We start from the raw sequence: 27092 nt of genomic DNA, 5'->3' as shown, positions 1-27092 counted from the left end.
TCTAAATTATTCTAACTCATATGTTCTCGGAAAATGTTTTTAGATAAAAACTGATAGAGTTGTCAGAGGCTAAGTGTTGGTGACATTGAATTCGATGTCACCTTTAGCTTTTTGCTTCTGGCAACTGCATTTAGGCTATAAAATTCATAAAAGTTGTGTCTATCAGTGAAAATTATCTTGATGGACAAAACGTGTTATAGTATCATAAACCTTTGTTGATCACAGAGCTTGTTTTTTGCAATAATCCAAAAGCCTATGGGAAAATCCTATTGCGTTTTTGTCGAGGGAACCAACAAGATGCTAACTGCTAATTTGCCTACAACGTGACGTCACCCCCGCACCACTCTATAGCAAATTCAATCAATTCTGTTCAACGATTCAATCAATTCCTGATAAAAAAGAAAGTCATGCCCTACATTTTTTTTCTTGTTCGGGAAGACGTTTCTCGGATGTTTCATGCCGACTTTAAGCATTTACTTTATAGCCTATAAAACATTTCATGAGACTAATTCAGCTTTTGACTAGTAGTGTGCATATACAATGTTCAGCCTTTTTTTTTTTAGAGAGAGAGAGAGAAAATTACAGTTTTTGTTAGGCCTGTCTCTGAAAAAAAAAATGTAATGCTGATTCAAATGTTGATTTTATTACAGTTGCAAATTGTAAACATCCGGACTTCAGTTCTGACAATGTAGGCCTATTTCATTCAATAAAAGCATGCACACAATTAAACAGCCTCACTTATAAACAGACAGATGCTTTCACCTCACTATTTTTGACCCTTAATAGGTTTACCATTGACAAATACTTAAAGTAACACTGTTACTACGTGCCCTTCAGTTCCACCTCCTCAACTTATAATCTGCTTAACAAAAAGGACGCCTTTTCAGAGCACACCTGAAATGCAGCACCTGCTATTCTCTTCTGCTGTTCTCTGTTGAATATGTTTACAATCTTAGAGGAATGTTACAAAGTTTTCATAGGAAGCCTTTCCCCAACATTACCAGTCTATTTATTCTACTGTACGATTGATCTCTGACAGCCACTGGACTTGGAGATTTCCTCTGGTAGCCGGATCAGTGTGGGAAGTGATGTCTTGCCGCTGTTGCTGGGCACAAGTAAGCTTTTCTGCATGTACTGTGTGAGCTTTAGCATTTAGAGATTGACCTAAAATGTAGTTTGATTTTCTAATTTAGTAGGGCAGCACACTTCAGTGAGAATGGGATTGAGCTGTGGCTGTCAAATTAGTGAGTAGACGAAGAGGTCATGTTTTTGGAAAGTATTGGCTCTGCTACAGTATGTCTATGATGACAAAATTTGGAAGGGAAAAATCAATTGTTCCATCATGCTTTGATTATTTTTTTACTGAGCATATTTGTTCTGTACATAGGCCTACAATTTGTTGTTTTTTGTTTTCTCCAATAATTTTTGCTGGAAGAATTTTGACTTAACGATTTATCTCTCTATGATTTTTATGGTTCCATCTGATAACATCTGATTATATTTTTCAGACGTGATGAAACATGAAACACAAAGTAAAGGTAGTGACAACATTAAAGGATTAGTCCACTTTTAAATACACTTTTCCTGATAAATTTACTCACCCCCATGTCATCCAAGATGTTCATGTCTTTCTTTCGTCAGTCGAAAAGAAATTAAGGTTTTTGAGGAAAACATTCCAGGATTATTCTCCTTACAGTGGATTTCAATGGCTACCAACAGGTTGAAGGTCAAAATTACAGTTTCAGTGCAGCTTCAAGGGCTACCAGATGAGTAATAAGGGTCTTATCTAGCGAATCGATCGGCCATTTTCGAAAAAAATACAACCGTTTATGCTTTATAAACGAAATATCGCCTTGAACGCACTTTCCGCCTCCGCATTCTTCATACGCTGAATGTCCTACGCCTTCCCTATTCAAGTTACGGAAAAAAACGAAACTGGCGCCGCGTTCGTTCCGAAAGTAGAATAGGGAAGGCGTAGAACATTCAGCGTAAGCGTTATGAAGAATGCGGAAGCGGAAAGTGCATTCAAGGCGATATTTTGTTTATAAAGCATAAACGGTTGTATTTTTTTCGAAAATTACCATCGATTCATTAGATAAGACCCTTATTACTCATCTGGTATCGTTTAAAGCCCTTGAAGCTGCACTGAAACTAATTTTGACCTTCAATCTGTTGGTAGCCATTGAAATCCACTGTAAGGAGAAAAATCCTGGAATGTTTTCCTCAAAAACCTTAATTTCTTTTCGACTGACGAAAGAAAGACATGAATATCTTGGATGACATGGGGGTGAGTAAATTTATCAGGAAAAGTTTATTTAAAAGTGGACTAATCCTTTAACCCAGCAAACCCTGACAGCAACATAGTGCCAGCCCAGATCCGGCCCACATCTGGTCCGTGTGTAATCCACATGTACCAGATGTGGGCCGGATCTGGGCCACACTATGTTGCTGTCTGGGAACAGAACATTCTCAGAACTTTGGCTAATGTTCTGGCAAGGTTATGAACAAATGTTCTTACTAGATAACATCTTACATTAATAGAACATTTGTTTAGATCTGAGCTTTAATAATATTCTCAAAATATTAGCATAAAAACATTATTTATACATTGTTCATGGAATGTTTTTGTCTGTGACAATGTAGTTGAATTTTTGAACATTTTTAAAAACCTATTACTACTTGTTTCAGAATGTTGTTAGAACATTCAAAAGTAACATTCCCAAAATCATAAAATGGAATGCTTGTGTTCCTTTAACATTCACATAACCAAGAAAAAGGATTTAAAACATTAAAAAACTGGATGTTTGGAATGTTCAAAAATAACATTTTCATAATTTAATAAGAACGTTAGCAAAACAACATGTTCTTACAACATGTGTTTGTTAGCTGGGAAACAACATTAGCCTATCTTTTGATCTAATAACACAAGATTAATTAAACCTGTGACTATTAACACATTTGTTGGTCATGACATGAATGTAAATGTTGTTTTTAAGATGTGATGAAACTAAGATAGTAGCAACATTAACCCTGCAAACAGGGAACATTCTCAGAATCTTGGCTAACGTTCAGGCAAGGTTCTATCAAAGTTGTGAACAAATGTTCTTCCAGTAACGTTGATTCTCATAATGGCCAGATTGTAGAAAGCCTCCTATGTGTGTATCTGTGGATGATTGTTTTCCATCATTTCTTCTAAAGCCCATTAAATAACATAGATCAGATGTTTCTCATGGAGCTAGCTGAGTGATTTGCATTGTACGTTGTGCTTTTGTTTGAACAGTGTGCTAGTGTCCCTCTCTCACACAAGGCCCCCAATTATCAAGTGAAAAGACCTCCAGTCATTCTGGATGTTTCACTCTGAGGGAGAGATTAGAGGTTCATTGAATATACACTGTATACTTTAAAAGACTCTAATTGGTTTAGAAAGGTTCATGCCTGTGTGATGTAGCTAACCAAGGATTAAAGCTGCTAAATTAAACGGTCAGTTCCTAGTAACACATTTGTTGTTGTGCACCTATTTACAGAACAAATAACAAAAAAGAACAATAATGTTAGTTACAAAAATACATTATTTGATTCTCTCGAAACATATTTCATAGACATGTCCTCTTCTTTTTTTATAGGCCCTATAATTTTTCAGAATAAGACAAACAGTAACAAATAACATAGCTTCATGGGTATTTACATGGAAATTCATTCAAAATGTAACAGGTTATTGTGTAACCATGCACTTATAGACACATATAGACATACATACACAAATACACTCATGTCCAGAGAGAGATGAATACAATGCCATGCTGTAATTTGCTGCCACTCTGATAGCTGCATTCTATAAACAGTGTTACATAATGATATTGTGCCCGACAAAGTTTTAGCCACATGACTCTGTGTAACAATCAATACTTTGAAAAGTTCTTTCCAGACTGGAATAGTATACAGATAATAACAATATACAACGAACAATAAACTCAAACACTCACTCAATAAACTCAAACACTCACTCACTCACTCACTCACTCACTCAAAAGCATCTGTAAACACAGATCTGCTTTAAAATCATGTCCTGCTATTAATTTCCCTGCTGGATTTTCATGGACAAACTACTGCATGAGACCTACAAAGCATTAGTTGATTGGGACATGAAAACCCCTATTATAAAATCCTATAGGAAAATCTCAAAGGAACCAGCGGAGAATCCTTCAGACCAGCGCTCTATAGTGACCGCGCTCTCGTCTTTGACAGTTGCACCATGCCTTGCATGTTTTTAAGTGGTTAGTGCTGCGTTTGAAGCCAAGATGTCAAAAAATAAATAAAAAGTTCCAGAAAAAAAACATTTCATGAACCATCTACATATAATGTTTTTGCTAATGTTTTTATACCAGATAACTATGAGCGAACATCGTATTAATTGTTACTGGGAGAACATTCGTTCGCTCATTACTTTGAGGGAACCTTATAGCCAAAGAGCCAGAATGTTGGCCAAATTTTTGAGAATGTTCCTTATTAGCTGGGTTGACAATCGCACCACATTTGAAGGTAATTTATCAAGAAAAATAGTTAAGTTTAAGAACATGTTGTTTGTGAATGGCAGCGTAAAGGCAACGTTCATTTATAAAAAATAGAAGTTCTGTCATCATTTACTCACCCTCATGTCATTCCACATGTGGGACACAAAATAAGCTATTCTGAAAAAAAAAAAAAATAATTGTCCATACAATGGGGTCCAATGTCATTTGGATCACAACGTTCTTTAAAATATAATTCTTTTGTGTTCCACAGAAAAAGTAATGCAGGTTTGGAATGACACGAGGATGAGTAGGCCTAAATGGTAACAGACTTTCTATTTTTGGGTGAACTAGCCTATCCCTTCAAGCATGATTTCTGAATCAACACCTCGACAGTTTTTTACCATATGTACGATGTCATCGTGTTTGTACGTGATGCTGAAGGATGGTGAAGAGTTCAAGTGGGACTGTGTTTGTCAGACCCTGCTGTCTGGATTAGTGTGTCACTCTAACGGAGAGAGAAGGTCATCCAGGCTGAGGACTAAAAACTCCAGGATAATCCCAGCACACATCCTCACACACACACTGACCCAAATATAGAGCTACAGGGCGCCCTGCATGCTACAAACTCATAACACAGCCCGTGACACTATACAGAGAAATGACACACTATTAAATATATGATGATGTCCACTTCATTATAATCATTATCTTCAACTGAAACAATTTCTCCCATATTGTGCAGACTTATATGTGTTGAAGTGTACCCCCATTTTACATTGAGACTGTGGGGAATGTATGCAAAAGAATGCGGGATTGGACCTGTGCCGCTCTTCCTGTGCATTCCTCCAAACACCCGCTTCATTCGCTTCCCTCTGTTTCTGGGTCAAAGCATAATGACCAGATTACATATGTGGCCTCTATAATATCAGACAAGTGAGCAGTTGCTGAGGTGTTATTTTACCAGAAAAGGGGGGTTCCAAAGTCATGTCTAATTTGCGAGAGAAATCACAAAATCACATGTAATTACATTATTCTGCCCTAAACCGATTAGGACCCTCGAGAAATCCTATTGTGCGTGAGGGTGCTATGGAGTCGGTGCATTGGAGCGAGGGCCTGGGGGAAGGGAAGGACAGATTGAACCTGCCCCCTCCGCCTGCTGCTCTTGTTGACTAATCTCACTGCGTGAGTACAACTAGGCATCCACCCTTGCTCACAAACTCTCCTGGCACCATTCGATGCCACTGGCAGCTCGGATAGAATGTGGGAATACTGTTCGGATGTTCCAACGAGAGAAACATGAGGGTGGGCAGTTGGACATCTGTGGAAACACACCTGCAGAGGAAACTAGCTGAGGACCATTTCATGTAAAGCTGAGGGACTTCTACGGTTAATAACGTGTCGTGATTCACTAGTTATAGTATATACTTTTTTAAATGAGATTTTTTCTCCAATAATTTTTTTTTCTGGAGGTCTTGTTTTAATAAGCATCCTTGACAAATAAGAAGCCATGTCGACTGCTCAAGCTTTACAACACAGCGGTGTCTACAACTATTTCCTCAACATGGTGGCTTATCAGGTGAGAGAGAGAGAGAGAGGTGGATATTATTTTATAGTAATGAGAGGTGTGAGAACGACATATCAGGTGTTTTCAGATGATTCTTCTTTCTCATAGATCTAATTATTGGAACACAAGAAAATCTTTACACAAGCATCAATTCTTCTCTTACCAAAATCTAATCTGGCTTTGTAGAACTTACAACTCAAAAACGATTTATGATGAATGTTGAACATAAGGAACCTTCCAATTTCTAATGCCTCTTATCATCATCTTATGCCTCTTGGCAATTCCAGTGACTGGATTTCACACTTTTTGGCTTTTCTTTTTGTCCTATAATATGAGTGAAGTTGCCACAGAATGACATTTACGTTGTGTAATAGATAATAGAGCTCATTATATGATACCGTTTTTATTAGTGGAGCACCACGTGGAATATATACTTATAAAGTATGTTTTAAGGCAATAGACTTTTGCTCAAATACTTTAGAACCTAATTTTTCATGCAGTTTGTCTACAGGTTGTCGCAAAACTAGTCCTCATTTCACGAGCTCCATATTTCCATTTTATTGTTTTAACTAATTAACCCTGCATCAGTGTATTTTCATTTTAAAAACTCAATTTAAGTGACTAGAGGTTGAGTTCAGTCAGTGTTGTCTGCATTAGGATGAACAGAAGAGAATAATCCACAATTAAATGATTTAAATGATAATTGCTATTATTATTGCACTGTTAAAATTATCGGTCAGTTGTTGTTGTTTGGTATAAACTCCTCTATCAACAGAAACATACAGGCATCATGGAAAGTGCTTTCTGTCAAATGAAATTAAGAGGATGAATGACTCATTCTATCATCATAAGCTTTAAGAGTCAGTGTGTTTTCATCCTCCTTACTTTGTTCTGAGATATGAGAATCAATGATAACATGTTTGTAAATTAATTTATAAAGGATCAAATGTCATCACTCCTCATTTTCTTATTTCTAATCCAATTTCAGTTCAAACATATTCTGCGATCACAAACTGTCACCATCACTTTAAAACAATTTTGCTCCATACACTCTAAAAAGTCATTCCTGGGACCTGTTACCACATCTTAAATAAATGCAAGGTTGCAATATTGAAAACAAATATTTAATTATAACTTTTAAGTTACAAACATTATTATGTTAAGTTCTGTTGATATAATTTTGATCATTATGTAAATATAATATTGTGTGTAATTTAAACATTTCTATGTTGTGATTTTTTAAAATTGTCTTGATAACTTTTGGATAAGGAGAATAAATGTTGAAATTAAGTGTTATTTTATTTGTCTTTAGTGAAGGGAAAGACCTGATAATGTTTGACATTTAAAAGAGTTTCAGTTATGATAGGCGAGTTTTGTGGTTACTGAAATAGATAAAATTAATTGGTTCCAGGACTACAAATTAGTAGTTGGAGCAACTTCATTTTTACTTTTTACTGTGTTTATGTTATAAATTCTGAAGTTCATATAACTCAGGCTAGTTTGTTGGTTGAATATAATTTCATTCAAAGTTGTGATAATAAAAAAATGTATGCAAACTTGTTCATTTTATTTATTTATTTATTTTGTGCCAACATTTTCAGAGTGCAACATCACATTATCCCATGCACCTGAGGGTTTTGTCAACTGTTTTTGTCCAAAATTAAAGTTAATGAGGTCCAAAACAACACTGGTCCCCATTGACTTTCATTGTATGGACAAATAAACACTGAGACATATTCCAAAACATCTTGTATGGTTTTATTAAGAAAAAAAAAATGGCATGAGAAAAAGTGAGAATTGTGACTTTGTATCTTGCAATTCTGACCTCCTCAGAATTGTGAGATACAAACACATTTGTGAGTAAAAAAGTTGGAATTGGAATTTTTCTTTTTTATTTGTGGCGGAAACAAGTTTCTATAGAAACAATTGAATTATGAGAGAATTATCACTTTAAAGACTACTACAAAAGAGTTAGACATGTATATCTTGACATTTGGATTAGAATTACTCTATATTTTGATGGCTTTTAGTGAATAACTGTGACAGAATATCAGATTGAAGCACAGTTACACATTACACATTTTCATTATAACACATGCTGCTATCATTCAAGAAATGGTATAATGAAAAAATGGACTCTTAATCTGTCACTGGGAACTGAGTTTCAACCCAATCTCTGCTTCTGGGTTTAGCTGAGGATAAAAGATGTTTGGACCCCATCCAGGCAACCGGCCCTGATCTATCACGGAATATCCAGATGCTTTGAGAGATCTCGATTAATCCCTGATGGTCTGCTTTTCTTTCTGCCAGATATGCTGCTGCTGTGGCCCGGCACCATGTTCCCTGTGCTGCTCCTTCTGTCCGCCCGTCAAATCATCATCCAGCACGCGGGTCATGTACACATTATTCCACATCCTGGCCTGCACTGTCTCATGCCTCATGCTGTCTAAGACCGTGTCCGAGGCCGTGAGGGAGAATGTGAGTTTCTTACAAGTCGCACAGGCTCCAGTTGTCTTCATTTGCCTAACCTACTTTTATTTGTGCTGTTGCTGTAAACAGCTAAAACTCTGCTTTATTTGTATCAAGTCTCATCCCATCAAATCTTGTCTAATCTGCGTGGCAGGACATACACCAGCTACACATGCCAGCAGTCTGAACCCTATACAGGCTGTGGCACACAATAACAGACATCACTCTTCCTCAGGTGCCTTTCTTTAATGTGGTGTGTGATGAGGCTCATGGTGGAGGAGACTGTCAGATGTTGGTGGGCTACTCTGCAGTCTACAGGGTGTGTTTCGGCACAGCTTGTTTCTACTTGATGATGGCCATCTTCCTCATCGATGTGAAGTCCAGTCAGGATTTCCGAGCCCTCATCCATAACGGGTTGGTGACTGCATTATTCCCTATATTTTGTTTGCATTGTAACACAACAGAAAGTTGCTTTGAGTTCTTTTGATTGCCCTACATATTAAATACTACATAGCAGTTGTGGATACATTAGGTTAAGTTCTTAAGAGGAAGAACATGATATGAACAAGGGTCAACCAAGTTCCTTGGACCATAAATATAAATGTGGTGTAAATGCTGCCTCATCCATGTTTATCTGCAGGTTTATACACACACTTATTCTCCTCATTCTCACTTAGGTTCTGGTTTCTGAAGTTCATCACCATGCTTGGAATGATCGCTGCTGCCTTCTTTATTCCCACAGAATCCTTTTTGCATGGTAAGCTAATCATCTGTGAAACAAATCAAGCGTAGCGTTAGTCATGGCAGGTCAGGTTAGTCAAGCTCGCATCAGCTGACTCTCAGCTGATCCACGTCTACATAGGAATACGACGACTATCACAGCATCCCTACATATAAGGTCCATTCGGTATTATCAGTAGCTTTATCATGTTACTCAGGAGATAATTACCCTCCTCCTTCCCCAGCTCCTCCTCTCGTCCAGTCAGGACTTGGCCTCTGATATACCTCTTCGAATCAGACTCATTCTTGAATTATGCTGTTACATTAAATTATTGTCATTAAGAACATTAATGATTTCTGCAATACATTTGTGTTGGTTCTGTTCTGTTTACCCTAAGATTATACTGCTCTCCCTGTTCTTACCCATGCTAGGCTGCATGGATGGGCAGGGAGTTCTTTCCCAGAACAGAACCATACTGTCAACCCAAACTGTATATTAATTGTGACCCTGGACCACAAAACCTGGGTATATATCACATGGGTATATTGTAGCAATAGCCAACAATACATTGTATGGGTCAACATAATAGATTTTTCTTTTATGCTGAAAATCATTAGGATATTAAGTAAATTGAAATGAAGATATTTTGTAAATTTCCTGCCATAAATATATAAAAAAAATAATTGTTGTGAGTGGATATGTGTTGCTAAGGACAACTTTAAAGGCGATTTTCTCAATATTTTGATTTTTTTGAACCCTCAGATTCCAGATTTTCAAATAGTTGTATCTCAGCCAAATGTTGTTCTGTCCTAACAAGCCATATATCAATAAAAGCTTATTTATTCAGCTTTCAGATGATGTATAAATCTCAGTTTCAAAAAATTGACTGGTTTTGTGGTCCATTTTCACAATTGTCAATCATCTTTGACGATATGGTGCTGACAGAAATTCTTATATTTGATAAATAATAGGGATGAAGTGATATTAAACTTCTGGTTGATACCAATAAATCAATTAATAACACTACCATTCAAATGTTTGGGGTCAGTAATATATGTATGTTTGTTTGTGAAAGAAATTGATACTCGAAAAGGACACATTAAATTGATCAAGAGTGACAGTAAAACATTTATAATGTTATAAAAGATTTTTACTTCGAATTAATGCCGTCTTTTTAACTTTCTATTCATCAAAAAATCCTAAAATATTACACAAAATATTAAGCATCTGTTTATAACATTTATGAGAAATGTTTCTTGAGCAGCAAATCAGCATATTAGAATGATTTCTGAAGAATCGTGTGACACTGAAGACATCACAACATTATAATGTACAGTATGAAAAATGCATGTTCCTTTCGAGATTTGCTAAACATTGCTTTTAACAGTGTAATTAAATTATTTCATTTAATTATTAACTTTAAATGATGTTACGTGATGGCAAAGCTAAAAATAGAGCAAATGGGAATACACAATTACATATTCAACATCAACAAATTAATATCTAATATTGGCGGATAAATAATATCAATATATGTGCATCCTGATATGGGAAAGGAGGTGTATTGATCAAAACAAAGTGATTACTGAATAGACTATCTGAAGTGATTATGTGCTTAAAGTGATTATGATACAGTCTTGGCTCGTGGCTCTGGTAATGATCAGTCTGGATCACGTGAATTGCACTTCTCATTTAAATCCTCCAGGTGGCCCTATAGACACATTGAATGTTTTACATTTGCACACTATAGTGGGGATTCAGTCAGTGGGCCTCATTTATAAAAACTCAAGATGTTCCACTGTTGCGTTCAATTCAGTGGGACATTTTGGTTTTACATATAATTTACAAAAAAAGTTTGTTCTGATTCATAATTTAATCTCTCATTTCACTCGATTTCACTGTCTTATATTAATTGTTTTCTCTTTTTCCTTTTTCCGCATAGCCTGGCATTACGTTGGAGTGGTGGGAGGCTTTTCTTTTATCCTAATTCAACTCATTCTCATCACAGCTTTTGCTCATACCTGGAATAAAAACTGGTAAGTGAGGAAACACTAACAGTATGGGTATGTCCTTTTAAAGCAAACCTGCACTAACCCACAATAACTACTGTAGGAAGGCACTTATTACCAGACTATGAAGAACCACATCTGGTTCATGTCTGAGTCACATCTTGCTCAGGAATGATAAAATATCACCCTCCACAGTTGAGGAGTTTTAGATAATCTCTGTCCTTTACTCCCATCCTGTTTCTCATTCTGGTATCTCACTCATTCATATACACACACATTCTGTTCATCCTCTGACATCCAGCTCTTCCCAGATGTTTGTGGAGCTTACCTCAATCCATTTTGAGGCAGTATGTCATCTTAACACAACAGACATAATATGATTTCTTGTCTCTGCCCTGCCTCTCATTGCCAGGTTAACCGGTGCAGCTGAGAATAAAAGGTGGTACGTGGCAGTCATGTGTGCTACCCTCTTTTTCTACACCATCGCCACCATGGCCTTCACTTTCATGTACAAATTCTACACTCACCCAGCGGGATGCCACCTGAATAAAGCCCTGCTATGGACTAACCTGGCCCTCTGCACCTTCATGTCTTTTATTGCAGTCACTCCCTGCGTGCAGCAAAGTTAGTGCTTCATTTTTCATCTGCTTCTGTTCTCTCACCAAAACAATACTTTAACAGTAGTTTAGATATAAATACACCAGGAAGGAGATAAAGGGTTTGTGGAAACATGCTTGCAACAATTTAACCATGAAGTAAAATAAGCATAAATGTAGTATAATTCGTCATTTAAGTTAACGGTTTGTTTCTCTCTCCCTCTCAGAGCAGCCTCGCTCAGGACTGCTGCAGGCTTCCATCATTTGCTGCTATGTCATGTACCTGACCTTCTCTGCTCTGTCCAGCCGCCCACCAGAAAAAGGTACGTAAGATTTGCTTGTTCCATGCAGAACATTTTCAGAACATTTTCATTTTTTCATGCTCTGGCCAATTTTGAAATTTGGGGCTAGTTTGCTTCTGTAACATGTCTTCTTTCAGATTTTAAAATACACATTTATCAAAAATACAAGATATCAGTTCAGTTCTGCTGTTGTTTATGAATACCAGTAGTGATTTTGTACAATAAGGACATTGCCATGTCGCTGGAAATATAGTCATCGGTGTCCCAATGTGTAGTGAGCTAGGGTCCTTACTGCCCTTACCAGTGCCCAAAGGTGATTGACGACGTAGGAAGTTAGGAAGCTGACTGAGACGCACCCATAGTGATAACAATAGCACAGGACAAAAATATGACGTCATATTACTGTAGATACGCATTAATCAATGTAAATGCAGACATAAGATTAATCGAAAAATTCATAAATGTCAAAATAGTTTTGAAATTCACATTTCAGAAGCACCCTCGGTGATTTGATTTTTGACTTAATTGTCTTTTAAAATTAAAAGTTTACGTAAATGTTTACTGTCCATCTGAAAATAAAAAAAGAACACAAAAAATGGCCTTCTCAATGGCCCTGGTCAGACGAGCGAGCGCACAGCAAACACTGGTCACAGCGCGGCGTTCTCGCGCAAGAAGTTGGTAGCAGAGAAAATTCAGTACACCAGCTGATGCTACACGCGTTGACTTGGAAACACTCTCGGCTTGCGCGTTGAGTTCGACGTTGGAAAACAAAAATTAGAAATGTTGACTGTTGACAATTGGCAACTAACTGAAAATAAGTTGAAGTAGGCCTACTAAAATGACTAAAACTGATATAAAAATAAAGCTAAAAAGAAATATTTCAAAATAAAAATGACTACAGCACATAATAAAATTACTAAAAAACATAATAAAAAACTAAAATAAAAATAAAAACTGAAAATATAAAAAAGATGATTCAAAATATTAATAAATATTATATATATAATTCTAAAATAAAACCGATAACTTACATTGCTGATGAATCAAGCACCACTTTAATGGCACAGTTACCCATTTGCAAGATCATTAGACACTGATTGTTATGGGGGGAGGGGGGTAACTAATCCTGGATCCAGCATGTGTGAGCCTGTCTCTACCTGTCAACACAAAGCCAAGTAACTAAACATCCAGTCACCATAATGATGAGGGGCATTTGAAGAGTGATTGGTGGCCTATTTGAATACTTTTAAAGGTGCCCTAGAATTAAAAATTGAATTTATCTTGGCATAGTTAAATAACAAGAGTTCAGTATATGGAAATGACATACAGTGAGTCTCAAACTCCATTGTTTCCTCCTTCTTATATAAATCTCATTTGTTTAAAAGACCTCTGAAGAACAGGCGAATCTCAACATAACACCGACTGTTACGTAACAGTCGGGATCATTAATATGTACGCCCCCAATATTTGCATATGCCAGCCCATGATCAAGCATTAGACAAGGGCAGAACGTCTGGATGTGCACAGCTGAATCATCAGACTAGGTAAGCAAGCAAGGACAATAGCAAAAAATGGCAGATGGAGTGATAATAACTGACATGATCCATGATTACATGATATTTTTAGTGATATTTGTAAATTGTCTTTCTAAATGTTTTGTTAGCATGTTGCTAATGTACTGTTAAATGTGGTTAAAGTTACCATCGTTTCTTACTGTATTCACGGAGACAAGAGCCGTCGTTATTTTCATTTTTAAACACTTGCGGTCTGTATAATTCATAAACACAACTTCATTCTTTATAAATCTCTCCAACAGTGTGTAATGTTAGCTTTAGCCCGTTAGCCACAGAGCATAGCCTTAAACTCATTCAGAATCAAATGTAAACATCCAAATAAATACCATAGTTACGCGTTTAGACATGCTGCATGACGGACACTTTGTAAAGATCAATTTTGAGGGTTATATTAGCTGTGTGAACTTTGTTTATGCTGTTTAAGGTAAGCGCGAGCTCCGGGAGCGGTGAGCACGAGAATTTAAAGGGGCCGCAGCCTAAATCGGCTCATATTTAATGATGCCCCAAAATAGGCAGTTAAAAAAATGAATTAAAAAAAAAAATCTAAGGGGTATTTTGAGCTGAAACTTCACAGACACATTCAGGGGACACCTTAGACTTATATTACATCTTTTAAAAAGACGTTCTATGGCACCTTTAACTCTTTATGAAACACCAAAATGCTTTATAGAGAGCAATGTAGAATCACAGACTGATCTGTTGTTTCAAGGTCAGAGTGCAGCCTCCATGCAGTGATGCATGCAAACCTCTATCGGAGTAATTGAATCGATTCATCCCTCAGCAAAATTAATCAAACTGGCTGTAATCACATAGTCATTAACAAAAGGCCATCAGTGGAGCCCACAAAACTCTTCCTGGTTTGCCATCTCATCTCACATCATTTCATCCATTAGTGGTGCATTTGTGGAACATCACAAAGGTGATGAATGGTGCATGCTCAAAAACCGACAGAGATTAATGAGATTTCCAGAAAGAAAAGCTTTGGTCACCGAGGTCATAGAAAAGTTCTCAAGCATGTAACACAGATGTAGCTGAGGGTGTTTCACGTGGATATTTGAAATACAGATGTTGATGGTAAAGTTCAGAGGAGAAGAATTACAGCTGTTGCATTTACATAATGTCTGATGAAGAGCTTTTGGGTTGAAATATCACATATATGATTTAATATCGTAGTATTGTCGCTGTCTGGAGAAACGGTGTACTACCGACTTGCACTTTTTTTCCTTTCATTTTGGTGAATGGCGCTGTGTGTTTGTTGTGTCCTGTCTTGTTCCCTAACTATCAGCGAGTTTATAGCCTCTGTCTGCTGCATGAATTCATAAAGGTCTGAAGTGCACCCTGGGGCATGCTGGGAGTTTAATCCCATCTCAGAGGAATTCTCTCAGACACACAACACACAATATTCACAGACATCTAAAGCATCTCTGAACCCAGCAGCAATGGGCTCTAGAATTCCTAAATGGAGCGTGTAAATGTGACACTAAATGTAATTAGTCGTTGTTTTCAAACAGCTGAGCACTTGCTTTTAATGCAACAGGAAACCCAGAATGATGGGTCTTAATTCAGAAAAGGGGGATATGTGAAATATGTGATAAATAACACCATCTCTCTCTCTCTCTTTCTGTTTTTGTGTTTTTCAGTGGAGTATCAGGGGGTCAACATGACGGTGTGTTACCCCAAAGTCAGCAGGGATGAGATTCAAAATGAAGGCAATGCCGTGGCCATTATTGGGGCTGCAATCATGTACTGCTGTGTTCTCTTTGCATGGTAGGCAAAAAAAAAAAAAAGTATAGAGTAGAGATATTAATAAAGTGTTTACTTTGGATAATAAAACTGATGCCGATTTTCTTTCTCAGCAATGAGGCTTCATACTTAGCTGAGGTCTTTGGACCTTTCTGGATGATAAAAGTTTACCGCTATGAGTTCCAAGTATGTGACTTTCAGATTTTTTTTTTTTTTTTTTTTTTTTTTTTTGTGGTTTGAGCTTTTTAACTCCTAATGTCTCTGACGATCTCTGTCACTCTCTGTCCTAAACAGAAAGCCTCCTGCTGCTTTTGCTGCCCAGAGGCAGAAGATGGTGAGAAGAATATAATGAATTCCAATATCCATAAATTTCACAAATATATTAAAGGATTAGTCCACTTTTAAATACACTTTTCCTGATAAATTTACTCACCCCCATGTCATCCAAGATATTCATGTCTTTCTTTTGTCAGTCGAAAAGAAATTAAGGTTTTTGAGGAAAATATTCCAGGATTTTTCTCCTTACAGTGGATTTCAATGGCTACCAACAGATTGAAGGTCAAAATTACAGTTTCAGTGCAGCTTCAAGGGCTTTAAACGATACCAGATGAGTAATAAGGGTCTTATCTAACGAATCGATCGGTCATTTTCGAAAAAAATACAACCGTTTATGCTTTATAAACAAAATATCGCCTTGAACATACTTTCCGCTTCCGCATTCTTCATAACGCTTACGCTGAATGATCTACGCCTTCCCTATTCTACTTACGGAAAGAACGCGCCGCCAGTTTCGTTTTTTTCCGTAACTTGAATAGGGAAGGCGTAGGACATTCAGCGTAACCGTTATGAAGAATGCGGAAGCGGAAAGTACGTTCGAGGCAATATTTTGTTTATAAAGCATAAACGGTTGTATTTTTTTCGAAAATGACCAATCGATTCGCTAGATAAGACCCTTATTACTCATCTGGTATCGTTTAAAGCCCTTGAAGCTGCACTGAAACTGTAATTTTGACCTTCAACCTGTTGGTAGCCATTGAAATCCACTGTAAGGAGAAAAATCCTGGAATGTTTTCCTCAAAAACCTTCATTTCTTTTCGACTGACGAAAGAAAGACATGAACATCTTGGATGACATGGGGGTGAGTAAATTTATCAGGAAAAGTGTATTTAAAAGTTGACTAATCCTTTAAAGGCATAGTTCACCCAAAAATGAAAATTCTGTCATCATTTACTCACCTTCATGTTGTTTCAAAACTTTGACATTCTTCTGCAGAACACGAAAAGATATTATGAAAAATGTTGGTAAGCAAACAGTTTCGGTTCCCATTAACTTGGACAAAAAATACAATGGAAGTCAATGAGAACCAAAACTGTTTGCTTACCAACATTTTTCACTCTATATTTTTTCTGTGTTCTGCAGAAGAAAGTCATACAGGCTTGGAACAACATGAGAGTGAGTAAATGACAGAATTTCCATTTTTGGGTGAACTATGCCTTAAATATCATTAAACACAATAAAGTATGAGAAGGTGTTAACATCTTTGTTTCTGTCTTGTTAGAGGAGGAGTTTGTCATTGACGAGAACAAAGGCTGTCAGAAAGTCATCCACAATGAGACCCAGCGCGTTGCCTACAGCTACTTTTTCTTCCATTTTGTTTTCTTTCTGGCGTCCCTGTACGTAATGATGACCCTCACTAACTGGTTCAGGTCAGTTGTTAAAGAGCTCATCTGAGCTGTTCTGGAGATCAGAGCAGAAATCCCTAGAACAAAAGTAAACATACAAAAGAGTTTTTGTGGATAGAACCAATATTTACATACAAGCACTGACACACAACTATCTAAACAGAGATTTCCTTTCGTTCTTAAAAGTAAATTAAGCCAATTGATTAATATTAATTTTAATTTAATGTCTGTGAGCACCCTGCAAGTGGATATATATATATATATATATATATATATATATATATATATATATATATATATATATATATATATATATATATATATATACTGTTGAAAAGTTTGGGGTCAGTTAGATTTTTTTTTTTGAATGTTTTTTTAATGTTTTTTTTAAGTTTCTTTTGCTCACCAAGGCTGCATTTACTTGATACAGGAACAGTAATATTGTGAAATATTATTACAGTTTAAAATAACTGCTTTCTATTTGAATATATTTTAAAATGTTATTTTATTCCTTTGATGACAGCTGGATTTTAAATGCTGATTTGCTGCTCAAGAAACTTTATTATTATTATTACTATCAATGTTGAAAGTTTTGCTGCTTAATATTTTTGTGGAAACCGTGATGCAATTTTTTTTTTGATCATTTGAAGAATAGAAAGTTTAAAAAAAAACTTTTGACCCTTTTTGAATCTTACTGACCCCAAACCTTTGTATTTAAATGTTTATATATATGTTTTATTTTATTTCAACATTTTGAAATGTGGAGTATTATTGCTCTTTTACATAATTTAAAAGGTGTTAATATTTGTCATCAATTAATTCTATGAAGTTTCACAGAGAAAAAAAAAATTGGGATCCCTTAGTTAGCTGTGAGTCTGAAAAGTTTAAAAATCCTTGTTATAGACTAGCTTATAGACTACAGACACTGAAATAAAATGTTGTCAACAGTAAATAAATGAAATAAATTTTGTCTCCCCCAGTTATGAGACTGCTGTGCTGGAGACAACCTTCACCCACGGGAGTTACTCCACGTTCTGGGTCAAGCTCTCTTCCTGCTGGGCGTGTGTTGTTCTGTATCTGTGGCTCCTCCTGGGTCCCCTGTGCCACTGCCAGTCTGATCACAAACGGCCTCGCCGCGCCCGCATCAAGAGACGAACCACCTCCCACCGCCATGTTAGCGTCAGCGTGTAAATCACACAAAACAGACTGTTCAACAGTGTCAAAGACAGTGGGGATGAATGCAGGTTACAGGGGATTTCCAACGCAAAGGAAACGGGTCATGCCAGATCTCTGAACGTTGAAGAGTAGACTCCATTAAATGAGCACTGATCCTCCTGATAATCTTGTTAGGATTAAAATCGCCAGCACTATGAATGCAATTCAACATGGGAACAGAAAACGTTAACCGTGTTTAAGACTGTACGAGCATATCTGTAGGGGATGTGCTAAAATTGCCAAAAGGAATATGACTAACATTTTCTGAACAAGCTGGATGTCTGTATACTTAGTGAGTTTTTTGGGGGTTTTTTTGTAAAATGTAGAAGAATTTTTCATTGGCTTACAGGGTAGACATGGAAATACATGAAAAAGGCTTTCTCCTAATTAATTTAACCTTTTGATACATTTATGCTTATCAGGCTGTATAGATTATGTGATCAATACTATATTTCAGTGATCTGTGGCTTGTGTGTGTATAGGGGCTTGCTCCAGCAATTCTTTCAGCCAATCAGAGGCCACAAGGAGAAAAAATCTGTTATCTGCAGTAAAATTACTTTAATAGCTCGGCGACAGCCAGCCTGTTTAGCTCTAATTGCATGTTTGTGTTAGAAAGATTTATGTCACTGTTATAAAATATAAGTTATTTTTGTAAATATATTTTTAACAAAACACATTCTACAGTTTGTGTGTTTTGCCGAAAGGCTTGACTATAATTTAACAACCACATCAAGGTAATAGGATAATCTTAGTTAGTCTACTAATGATTAAAGGGAAAAACAGCTGCCAAAAATAGAGGAAAACAACTGTTCATTGGCAAAAGCACTATAGTTATATGTATATGCTGCTTATCTTGAATGTGTAACTGTGACTCATAAACACACATTATCATTTCACTTTTTAAGGGACTTTATAACCGTAAATAAAAGCAAATATATTGATAGTAAAACATTTAAAATTATAAGGCAATATATAAATCAAATTTTCCTCTAGAAATACTGTCAACATATAAATATATATATAAAAAAACATCAAAATGCACATGATAAAGATATACATGCTGTCAAGTGATTTTATGCCATTAACAAACACGTGGTGCTAGAAAGGGCATCGTGTTGTGTATATTTATATTTACTTTGGTGTTTATGTTTTAAAAGAAGGTGATTGTCCACCTAAAGTGCTTCATTTAGTGACTTTCTTTGCTTTGATTTGCCTCATGCCCCCACTGACATAATTCATCCATACAAAGTGTCCATTATCCTTGTTGCGGAGTGCGAAATGCTTCAGTAAAATCATCAGTGATTTCAAGTCAGCATCAGAGCATGGTTTCTGTCTGTGCCTTGTTTTTTGGTCTAAAAGCTGAGCTTCAGAATAACTGTGCAGTGAAAGTGTGATCGTTCATGTGTTTACTCCCTAAACTGAGTCCTGCTATCTCTGTTACCGCAGAGCTCCTCTAGGGGGCGCAGCAGGCCATCTTCACGTGCTCGATAAGGCTGAGAGTAGCTGTCCTCCTCTAACAGGATGCGATTGAGAGTGCGTTCGTAATTTATGTGCCGTCGGAGCATCAACACGTACTGGTGCCCTTCCTCTAGAAGGGGACAGTCACATTTGTTTGGGGCCCACAGGAACTCGCGGTGCTCCAGACGATAACGGTTGCGGTATGTGTGGATGATCTGGACGTCATAGCGGGTCTCCTCACCATGATAGACTTTTTCCAGCACTTTTGCTCGAAATACTGTCACAGCAGAAAAATGTATTGCCATCATCCAATATATTATGTACATTAAACCAAAACTGTGTTGTGTTGGGAGCATATGTTGGGATACTTAGCTACTGACTGAACTCACCAAAATCTTTTTGGCAATACTGCCTCTGGCGCTCACCTTTCCCTCGAACCCGGCGGCATTTCCCACAGTGGGCTACAAAAGGATGAAATGTTTTCATGACATAACAAAAAAAGCCCAGACTTTGTCATTCATGCAAACAACAATTAACAATGGGAACGAACAAGGAACATTAATGAAAAATTATGTGTTTGGCATTGTATGAAATTTTACATGGCAATTAGTGTTGTCATTAATACCGGTACTTCGGTACCAAGTCGATACTTAAATTTTAAAAATGTAACGTTGCTTTCAAATGCTCCTGTGTGTTCTGTGAAAAGCTTCAGAGGTTTCTATTTACAACGTGTTTTATGAAGCACTGAGAATTATAGCCAATCACAGACATCTGTTTAGCACATATACGCAATGGCCAATCAGAGGCATTCAAGTTAGTCAGAATCTGCTCAATGCAATTCAGAACATCAGAGTTTGGTTCAGCATGAGCGCTCTGTTCTGTACTGTGCTGAATTGAAGTGATTAACAGTTTCAGTGATTATAAAGAGAGCACTCTTTATTTGCTTTCTGTATATACCCAATTACAATTTGAATAATAGTTTTATTTTTCATGCTGCTATGTACACACTGCAAAGTTTTGGGAGAGACAACCGCATGTAACTGTGGGACTGAATTCAGAATTGCGACAATATACAGTGGGTACGGAAAGTATTCAGACCCCCTTAAATTTTTCACTCTTTGTTATATTGCAGCCATTTGCTAAAATCATTTAAGTTCATTTTTTTCCTCATTAATGTACACACAGCACCCCATATTGACAGAAAAGCACAGAATTGTTGACATTTTTGCAGATTTATTAAAAAAGAAAAACTGAAATATCACATAGTCCTAAGTATTCAGACCCTTTGCTGTGGCACTCATATATTTAACTCAGGTGCTGTCCATTTCTTCTGATCATCCTTGAGATGGTTCTACACCTTAATTTGAGTCCAGCTGTGTTTGATTATACTGATTGGACTTGATTAGGAAAGCCACACGCCTGCCTATATAAAACCTTACAGCTCACAGTGCATGTCAGAGCAAATGAGAATCATGAGGTCAAAGGAACTGCCTGAAGAGCTCAGAGACAGAATTGTGGCAAGGCACAGATCTGGCCACGGTTACAAAAAAATTCTGCTGCACTTAAGGTTCCTAAGAGCACAGTGGCCTCCATAATCCTTAAATGGAAGACGTTTGGGATGACCAGAACCCTTCCTAGAGCTGGCCGTCCGGCCAAACTGAGCTATCGGGGGAGAAGAGCTTGGAGGAATGGCAGAGGATCCCCAAATCCAGGTGTGAAAAACTTGTTGCATCTTTCCCAAAAATACTCATGGCTGTATTAGATCAAAAGGGTGCTTCTACTAAATACTGAGCAAAGGGTCTGAATACTTAGGACCATGTGATATTTCAGTTTTTCCTTTTTAATAAATCTGCAAAAATGTCAACAATTCTGTGTTTTTCTGTCAATATGGGGTGCTGTGTGTACATTAATGAGGAAAAAAAATGAACTTAAATGATTTTAGCAAATGGCTGCAATATAACAAAGAGTGAAAAATTTAAGGGGGTCTGAATACTTTCCGTACCCACTGTACATAATGATAACCAAAGCAATGGGCAGGACAAAAAAAAAATCTTTGTTCTATGTAATGTGCACTGTTCTTTGTTCTTCATTTTAATAACATTGCACGACCATTTCACTTGAGCAATGTTTAATGAATATAAAAATATTTAATGTATTAATGTAAAATTTTACTTATTATTACTATGAATAATAATTAAAGGTGCAATAGGTGATTGTCTACAGAAATATTTTTTGTTATAATGGTTGAAATTCTCATATCCTGATAACAATCACTATGTTAAATGGTCTAAATGTATTTTTATAAATATAAATATAGTCTGTGGAAGGCGTAGGACATTAAAATGTTCATCCAGCCATTAAATTTGATCCGAATGAAATAATACAATGTTCTACCTGCCTATCAATGTATGTTTTTTCTACATACCCTCACGCACCCCGTTCGCGTAGACATAGTACGTCATCAGTGTTTCATGCTATGCAGAGTTTATGTAGACAGACGTCAGTCACAGAGCACCACAAACAAACAGAAGCCACATTTTACCATTCTTAACGAATCAAAACAACGAGCTTAAGCTGCGTTCACGCCATAACTTTTGTAATTACGAGAGATGACAACCCGCGACGTTCTAATGCGTAACCATGTCAACGGTATCAACACTGAAATAATTCTGCAGCAGTCAGGTACAAGCTCTCTATGTTGTTTACATTCATTATTATTGTAATGTTATGTGCTTTGAGACATGAGGTACTTTAACGGCATCTCTTCTGACGCTTTGCCGAGAGCAGCTGTGTGTGTGCCTTCAAGTATTTTAGAGGAGGCGCGGCTTTGGAGACGCACTGAAGGGAGAGTGGGATGTTATGATTTGAAAGCTAGCTCGCTATTGCTAGCCTCTCCGAAAATGTGCTATTGCACCTTTAACTAATTTAATATTTTTTATTTTAAAAAAGTTAAATAATTCTGTGAAGTACTGTGAAATTTTACTGGTATTGGTGAGGACTACTAAAATGTTGGTATCACAACAACACTAATGGCAGTGATAAAGTGCTGACCTCTACGATGTATTTCGGGCAGTCGGTTCCTGTGGTTTTCATCTCTTTCCAAACGTGGGACTGGCTGCTGTTGATAGGGGGGTTGAAGGGGCCAGCGAGCAGCGGGACCTGAGAGCATGACCTCGTAAATCACAGTCGTATTTACAAAAGCCTCCTAACATTATACTTTAAGCAAACGAGATATTTCTGCCAAATACATATCACATATACTTCAAATGGACTCACCATTAAATCTATACCTATATCTCAAGATCTTATCACAGCACAGATAATACTTCTAAATACCATATTACAACTAGTGTCATTTAAACAAAAGCTTGATAGATTCTTATTCCTAAATACCAGGAATGAAAGGTTTTTTACCCCAGAAAAGAGGTTTTGTGACTGGCTGTGTTGTAGTAGTGGTTGTGGTTGTGGTACTCATAGTGGTTGGAGGTTCAAAGGGCAAGTGGTTCGCTGTGTGGTGAGGCTGCCGAAGTTGACTTCTCCCATGATACAGGGCATAGCGGTCTGGAGGGAGCCAGTACTCATATTCTATCCCAGAGTTCTTATCAGTTGACAAGACCTACAATCAGATCAGAACAAATGAACACAAATCATCTGCTAGGCATTAAGAATCATGAACTGAAGTTTACCATGATGTGCAGGTCCTCCTTAGTAGGTCCTGGAACTTCAAAACTCTCCCAGGTATCAGCAGAGCGGCGATACAGCAGTTTGGTTCCTGCCACATTGTACTCCCCAGGAATATTGATCTTCCAGTTCCCATTGATCACAAACTGAGAGCGCCCATTCTGGAGTGCTTTTAAAAAAATATTTACAAAAGGAGATTTTTCCTAAAAACATTGGACTACCACAACACAGTATTATTGTCATTTTCCCATACAGCAATGGGACAAAGTGCACAAAGCATCACTGCATTTTGTCCAATACATTATTTTATTGCGCTAACAAATGCGAAGTAAATGCTTTTGTCTGTAGTCATCTACAATTTTATCTCACACTGCACTTTGGCACACAAGGCTGTTCTCTAACCTAGATAGTTTCTGCTGTTATCAGTCACTCTGATGTGTGTGGCTCCGGCAGGGATCATAGTGACCTCATTATACCCAAACAGTCCTGCAGGGAAACACAGATGAGAGAGTAATGCGCCTCAGCCCATTTGAAAAAAGAAAAAACACAGTTATTTCCAACAGGTGCGCAATCCTGCACGTAACAAGACTATATGTTTCCATGCTGTGTCTTGCTGCAGCCACAACACGGACTTGGTTTAGCCGCAAGGCTCTGACCTGCAAAATTACGATCCAGGCTGAACTTTTGTCTTCTCCTTTGACTTTTGACCCTCTTTATAAAGCCCTGTGCTGGCAGCCTCGAATCTGTTATACTACTCTCAGAAATCCACGTGCAAGAGAGGGGTAACTGAGTAGTTTTCAGATGGCCTAACAATGACAGTATTATCGCTGAGTTTTCCCCGATGTAAACGCTCTGTATTTTCAGTTGGCCAGCGTGAAGAAAGCTTTTAAAAGAGGTTCTGTTTCATGCAGAGAAGTTCAAAGAGGTGTCAGTGTTCTAAGTGTGTAGATATGTGTGTGTGAGAGAGAGAGAAACGACGAGATAAAGAAGAGAAAGTGAGGTCACTGTCCCTAAGAAACCACTTACTCGACCGTTCAAAAGTTTAAGGTCAGTAAGATTTTTTAAAGGGTTAGTTCACCCAAAAATGAAAATTCTGTCATTAATTACTCACCCTCGTATCTTCTGAACATAAATGAGCTTTCTGTCCCTCCATAGAGATCCAATGCAACCACTACTTTCAAGGTCCAGAACGGTAGTAAAGACATCATTAAAGTACTCCATGTGACTCTAGTGGTTTAACCTCAATGTTATAAAGCGCTTTGTTTGTGCAAAAAAAACAACATTTACCACTTTACTTACAAAATATATTATCCAAAGCGTTCACGCAAAAATGCCAGCTCTCACGTGAACACAAACCGCATGCATTGTAGTGCTCTCATTAACACTCGCGCACGTGCACGTGCATTGAGTTGATGCGCGAGTCTGAACACGACACGTTGTGATTGTGAAGCTCTTGTGAACGTACATTGCAGATCAATATTTTTCATAAAGTAGTAAATGAAGAGTTTATTTGCAAAAACAGTTAACTCCATTTTTATTAATTCTCACAAATCATGTTTTTTTATTGTGCATTCCAAGTAATATCAATCAAACTGCAGTTGGGTTGTTTTGATTAAGTAATAATAACTCTAAAAAATACAGGTAAATTAAAAAAATAAAGTTCATTGAAAGTATGTTTTTATATATATTAAAAGTTTGTTTTTTAGCAAAAGCAGTTAACTCCAACAGTCTTTTTTTGGCAAAAGCAGATAACTCCACATTTCATGTTTCAGAGTTAAACAAAACCCAAGTAATTGCTTTGTTATTGCATTTAAAACACACTCAAACACACGTGTGCACACAAATGCGCGCGCACACACACACACACACACACACGTGCGCGCGCGCACACACGCAAAAGAACAACCAAGGTTTAAGCGTGTAAGTCGTGTATGGTGTACAAGGACTTACAGGAGTCGAAATTATAAATCCTCGATCACTTTTAGTCAGCTTTGATAAAACTTCCCTCAGCTAGCGCGTCTTTTTGAAGTGACTAGAAGCCTTGTCACCTGACCTGAATACTGCGCGCTGATTCGCTAAAACGGACTTATCGGTTTCTGTACACAAACAACAAGGGCGCTTGTCGGCTTCTGCTGTAAAACGTGAACTTGCGATGCCTGACAGTGGACAATACCGGCTTTTCTGACAAAATGGATTTAGGGTACAGAACGTGCTATATATGGAGAATAATGCTCAGCACTTAGTTCATTTTTTTTTTTTTTTTAAATGGCGTTTATCGGTTTTTGCAAATGAACTCTTCAAATTAAATTACTTTTTTTTTTAGCAAACAAAGCACTCGCGTTGCTTCATAAAATTGAGGTTAAACCACTGGAGTCATATGGAGTACTTTAATGATGTCTTTAATACCTTTCTGGACCTTGAAAGTGGTAGTTGCACTGGATCTTTATGGAGGGACAGAAACCTCTCAGACTTCATCAAAAAGATCTTAATTTGTGTTCTGAAGATGAACGAAGGTCTTATGGATGTGGAAATACATGAGGGTGAGTAATTAATGACAGAATTTTCATTTATTTATTTCAAATTATTAATTTAATTTCATATGTTGTTATTAATTCAGTGTTTATAATGCTAACACTTGAAGTTCAAAGAATTTTAACCCAAACTGACTGGGTTTTTAGAGAGCAAAGGGTTTGTGAAAAAAGGGGAAGACTTAAACACAAAGTCTAAAGTCTTAAAAATGCATTAAACTGACCAAAAGTGACAGTAAAGACTTTTAAATTAATTGTTATAAAAAACTTTCTCTTTTAAACTTTCTATTCATTATAGAATTTTGAAAAAAAAAAAAAGTATCAAAAGTATCAAAATTTACACAAAATATTTTTAACATTAATAATAGTAAAAAAAAATATTTCTTTAGCACCAAATCAGCATATTAGAATGATTTCTGAAGGATCATGTGACACTGAGAAGACTGAAGTAAAAGCCAGATTTTACAGTTTGGGGGCCACTGTATTCTGAATAACACAAGGGTTTATTCACATCTCTTATAATAATGTTGAAATACAACTATTGATTTCAAAGTTGTGAAGCCATATAAATATGATTGAACATATCTGTAGAATTCTGAGCTTATTTTCCTCTACTACTGAGTCAAAGTGAGTGTATTTAGATTCATAACTGACCATTGTTCTGCTCGTTGCTTTGATAAACACTTCTATGATGAAGGCAGGTTGAGTTGTGGCCTCCACACACCATGCAGGCGTCCTCCTGCTGCTGTGATCCAAAGATCAAATCACATCCTGGCTTCTGCGTACACACACACACACACACACCCTGCGATTAGAAGCCAAAATATCAAGCACTGTCACATTCTGTTTCAACAGTACAAGCCGATCACACAACACTCCTGATGACAACTGGAACAGCTCATGGCCTACAGAATCTTGGAGATTTTCCAAGAAATAAATTTAGACACTACTAAAGAGTGAAGCATCCCAGATTAAAGATCCTCAAAATAAGTGCATTGTCTACTACACAAAAAATGATTTTAATAGCACCATGTTTGTT

At 37.0% G+C, this 27092-nt stretch overlaps 2 protein-coding genes across 7 annotated transcripts in view; one reads left to right on the top strand and one right to left on the bottom strand.

Moving 5' to 3' along the window:
- The first annotated feature begins 884 nt into the window (after positions 1-884).
- On the top strand, positions 885-18377 carry serinc4 (serine incorporator 4). Of its 2 annotated transcripts, none has more exons than XM_048185104.1 (12): positions 885-1115; positions 8386-8553; positions 8780-8958; positions 9222-9301; positions 11208-11301; positions 11687-11898; positions 12098-12193; positions 15387-15513; positions 15603-15675; positions 15784-15823; positions 17048-17195; positions 18152-18377. In XM_048185104.1, the coding sequence occupies exons 1-12, from the start codon at positions 1089-1091 to the stop codon at positions 18360-18362; spliced, it is 1455 nt and encodes a 484-aa protein (XP_048041061.1). In that variant the 5' UTR covers positions 885-1088; the 3' UTR covers positions 18363-18377. The 2 variants fall into 2 exon arrangements, with proteins under 2 accessions (XP_048041061.1, XP_048041060.1); XM_048185103.1 differs by lacking the exon at positions 885-1115 and adding an exon at positions 5608-6087.
- Positions 7662-27092, bottom strand: part of adamtsl5 (ADAMTS like 5) — a 33817-nt gene continuing 14386 nt past the window's right edge. For 2 of the 5 annotated variants that reach the window (XM_048185099.1, XM_048185101.1), the window contains 7 exons: positions 26708-26831; positions 23928-24011; positions 23531-23694; positions 23259-23460; positions 22896-23003; positions 20234-20305; positions 18427-20121 (listed from right to left, as the gene is read on the bottom strand). In XM_048185099.1, the coding sequence (XP_048041056.1) occupies positions 19793-20121; positions 20234-20305; positions 22896-23003; positions 23259-23460; positions 23531-23694; positions 23928-24011; positions 26708-26831 (1083 nt within the window). In that variant the 3' untranslated portion in view covers positions 18427-19792. Of the gene's footprint in view, positions 9315-18426; positions 20122-20233; positions 20306-22895; positions 23004-23258; positions 23461-23530; positions 23695-23927; positions 24012-26707; positions 26832-27092 lie in introns of those variants that run through there. The other 3 variants (XR_007184203.1, XM_048185102.1, XM_048185100.1) reach the window with 3 other exon arrangements.

This window comes from Megalobrama amblycephala, linkage group LG3 (genome assembly GCF_018812025.1).
Source record: "Megalobrama amblycephala isolate DHTTF-2021 linkage group LG3, ASM1881202v1, whole genome shotgun sequence".
Lineage (NCBI taxonomy): Eukaryota > Metazoa > Chordata > Actinopteri > Cypriniformes > Xenocyprididae > Megalobrama > Megalobrama amblycephala.
The sequence above is the reverse complement of the archived record's forward strand: the minus strand, read 5'-3'. Positions and strand labels throughout refer to the sequence as shown.

Excerpts from the sequence above, each read along its gene's own strand:
- serinc4 (XM_048185103.1), top strand. The coding sequence starts at position 6,019 with ATGTCGACTGCTCAAGCTTTACAACACAGCGGTGTCTACAACTATTTC. Across the intron at positions 11,899-12,097 it reads CACTCCCTGCGTGCAGCAAA|AGCAGCCTCGCTCAGGACTG; the intron begins GTTAGTGCTTCA and ends TCTCCCTCTCAG. Across the intron at positions 12,194-15,386 it reads CAGCCGCCCACCAGAAAAAG|TGGAGTATCAGGGGGTCAAC; the intron begins GTACGTAAGATT and ends TGTGTTTTTCAG.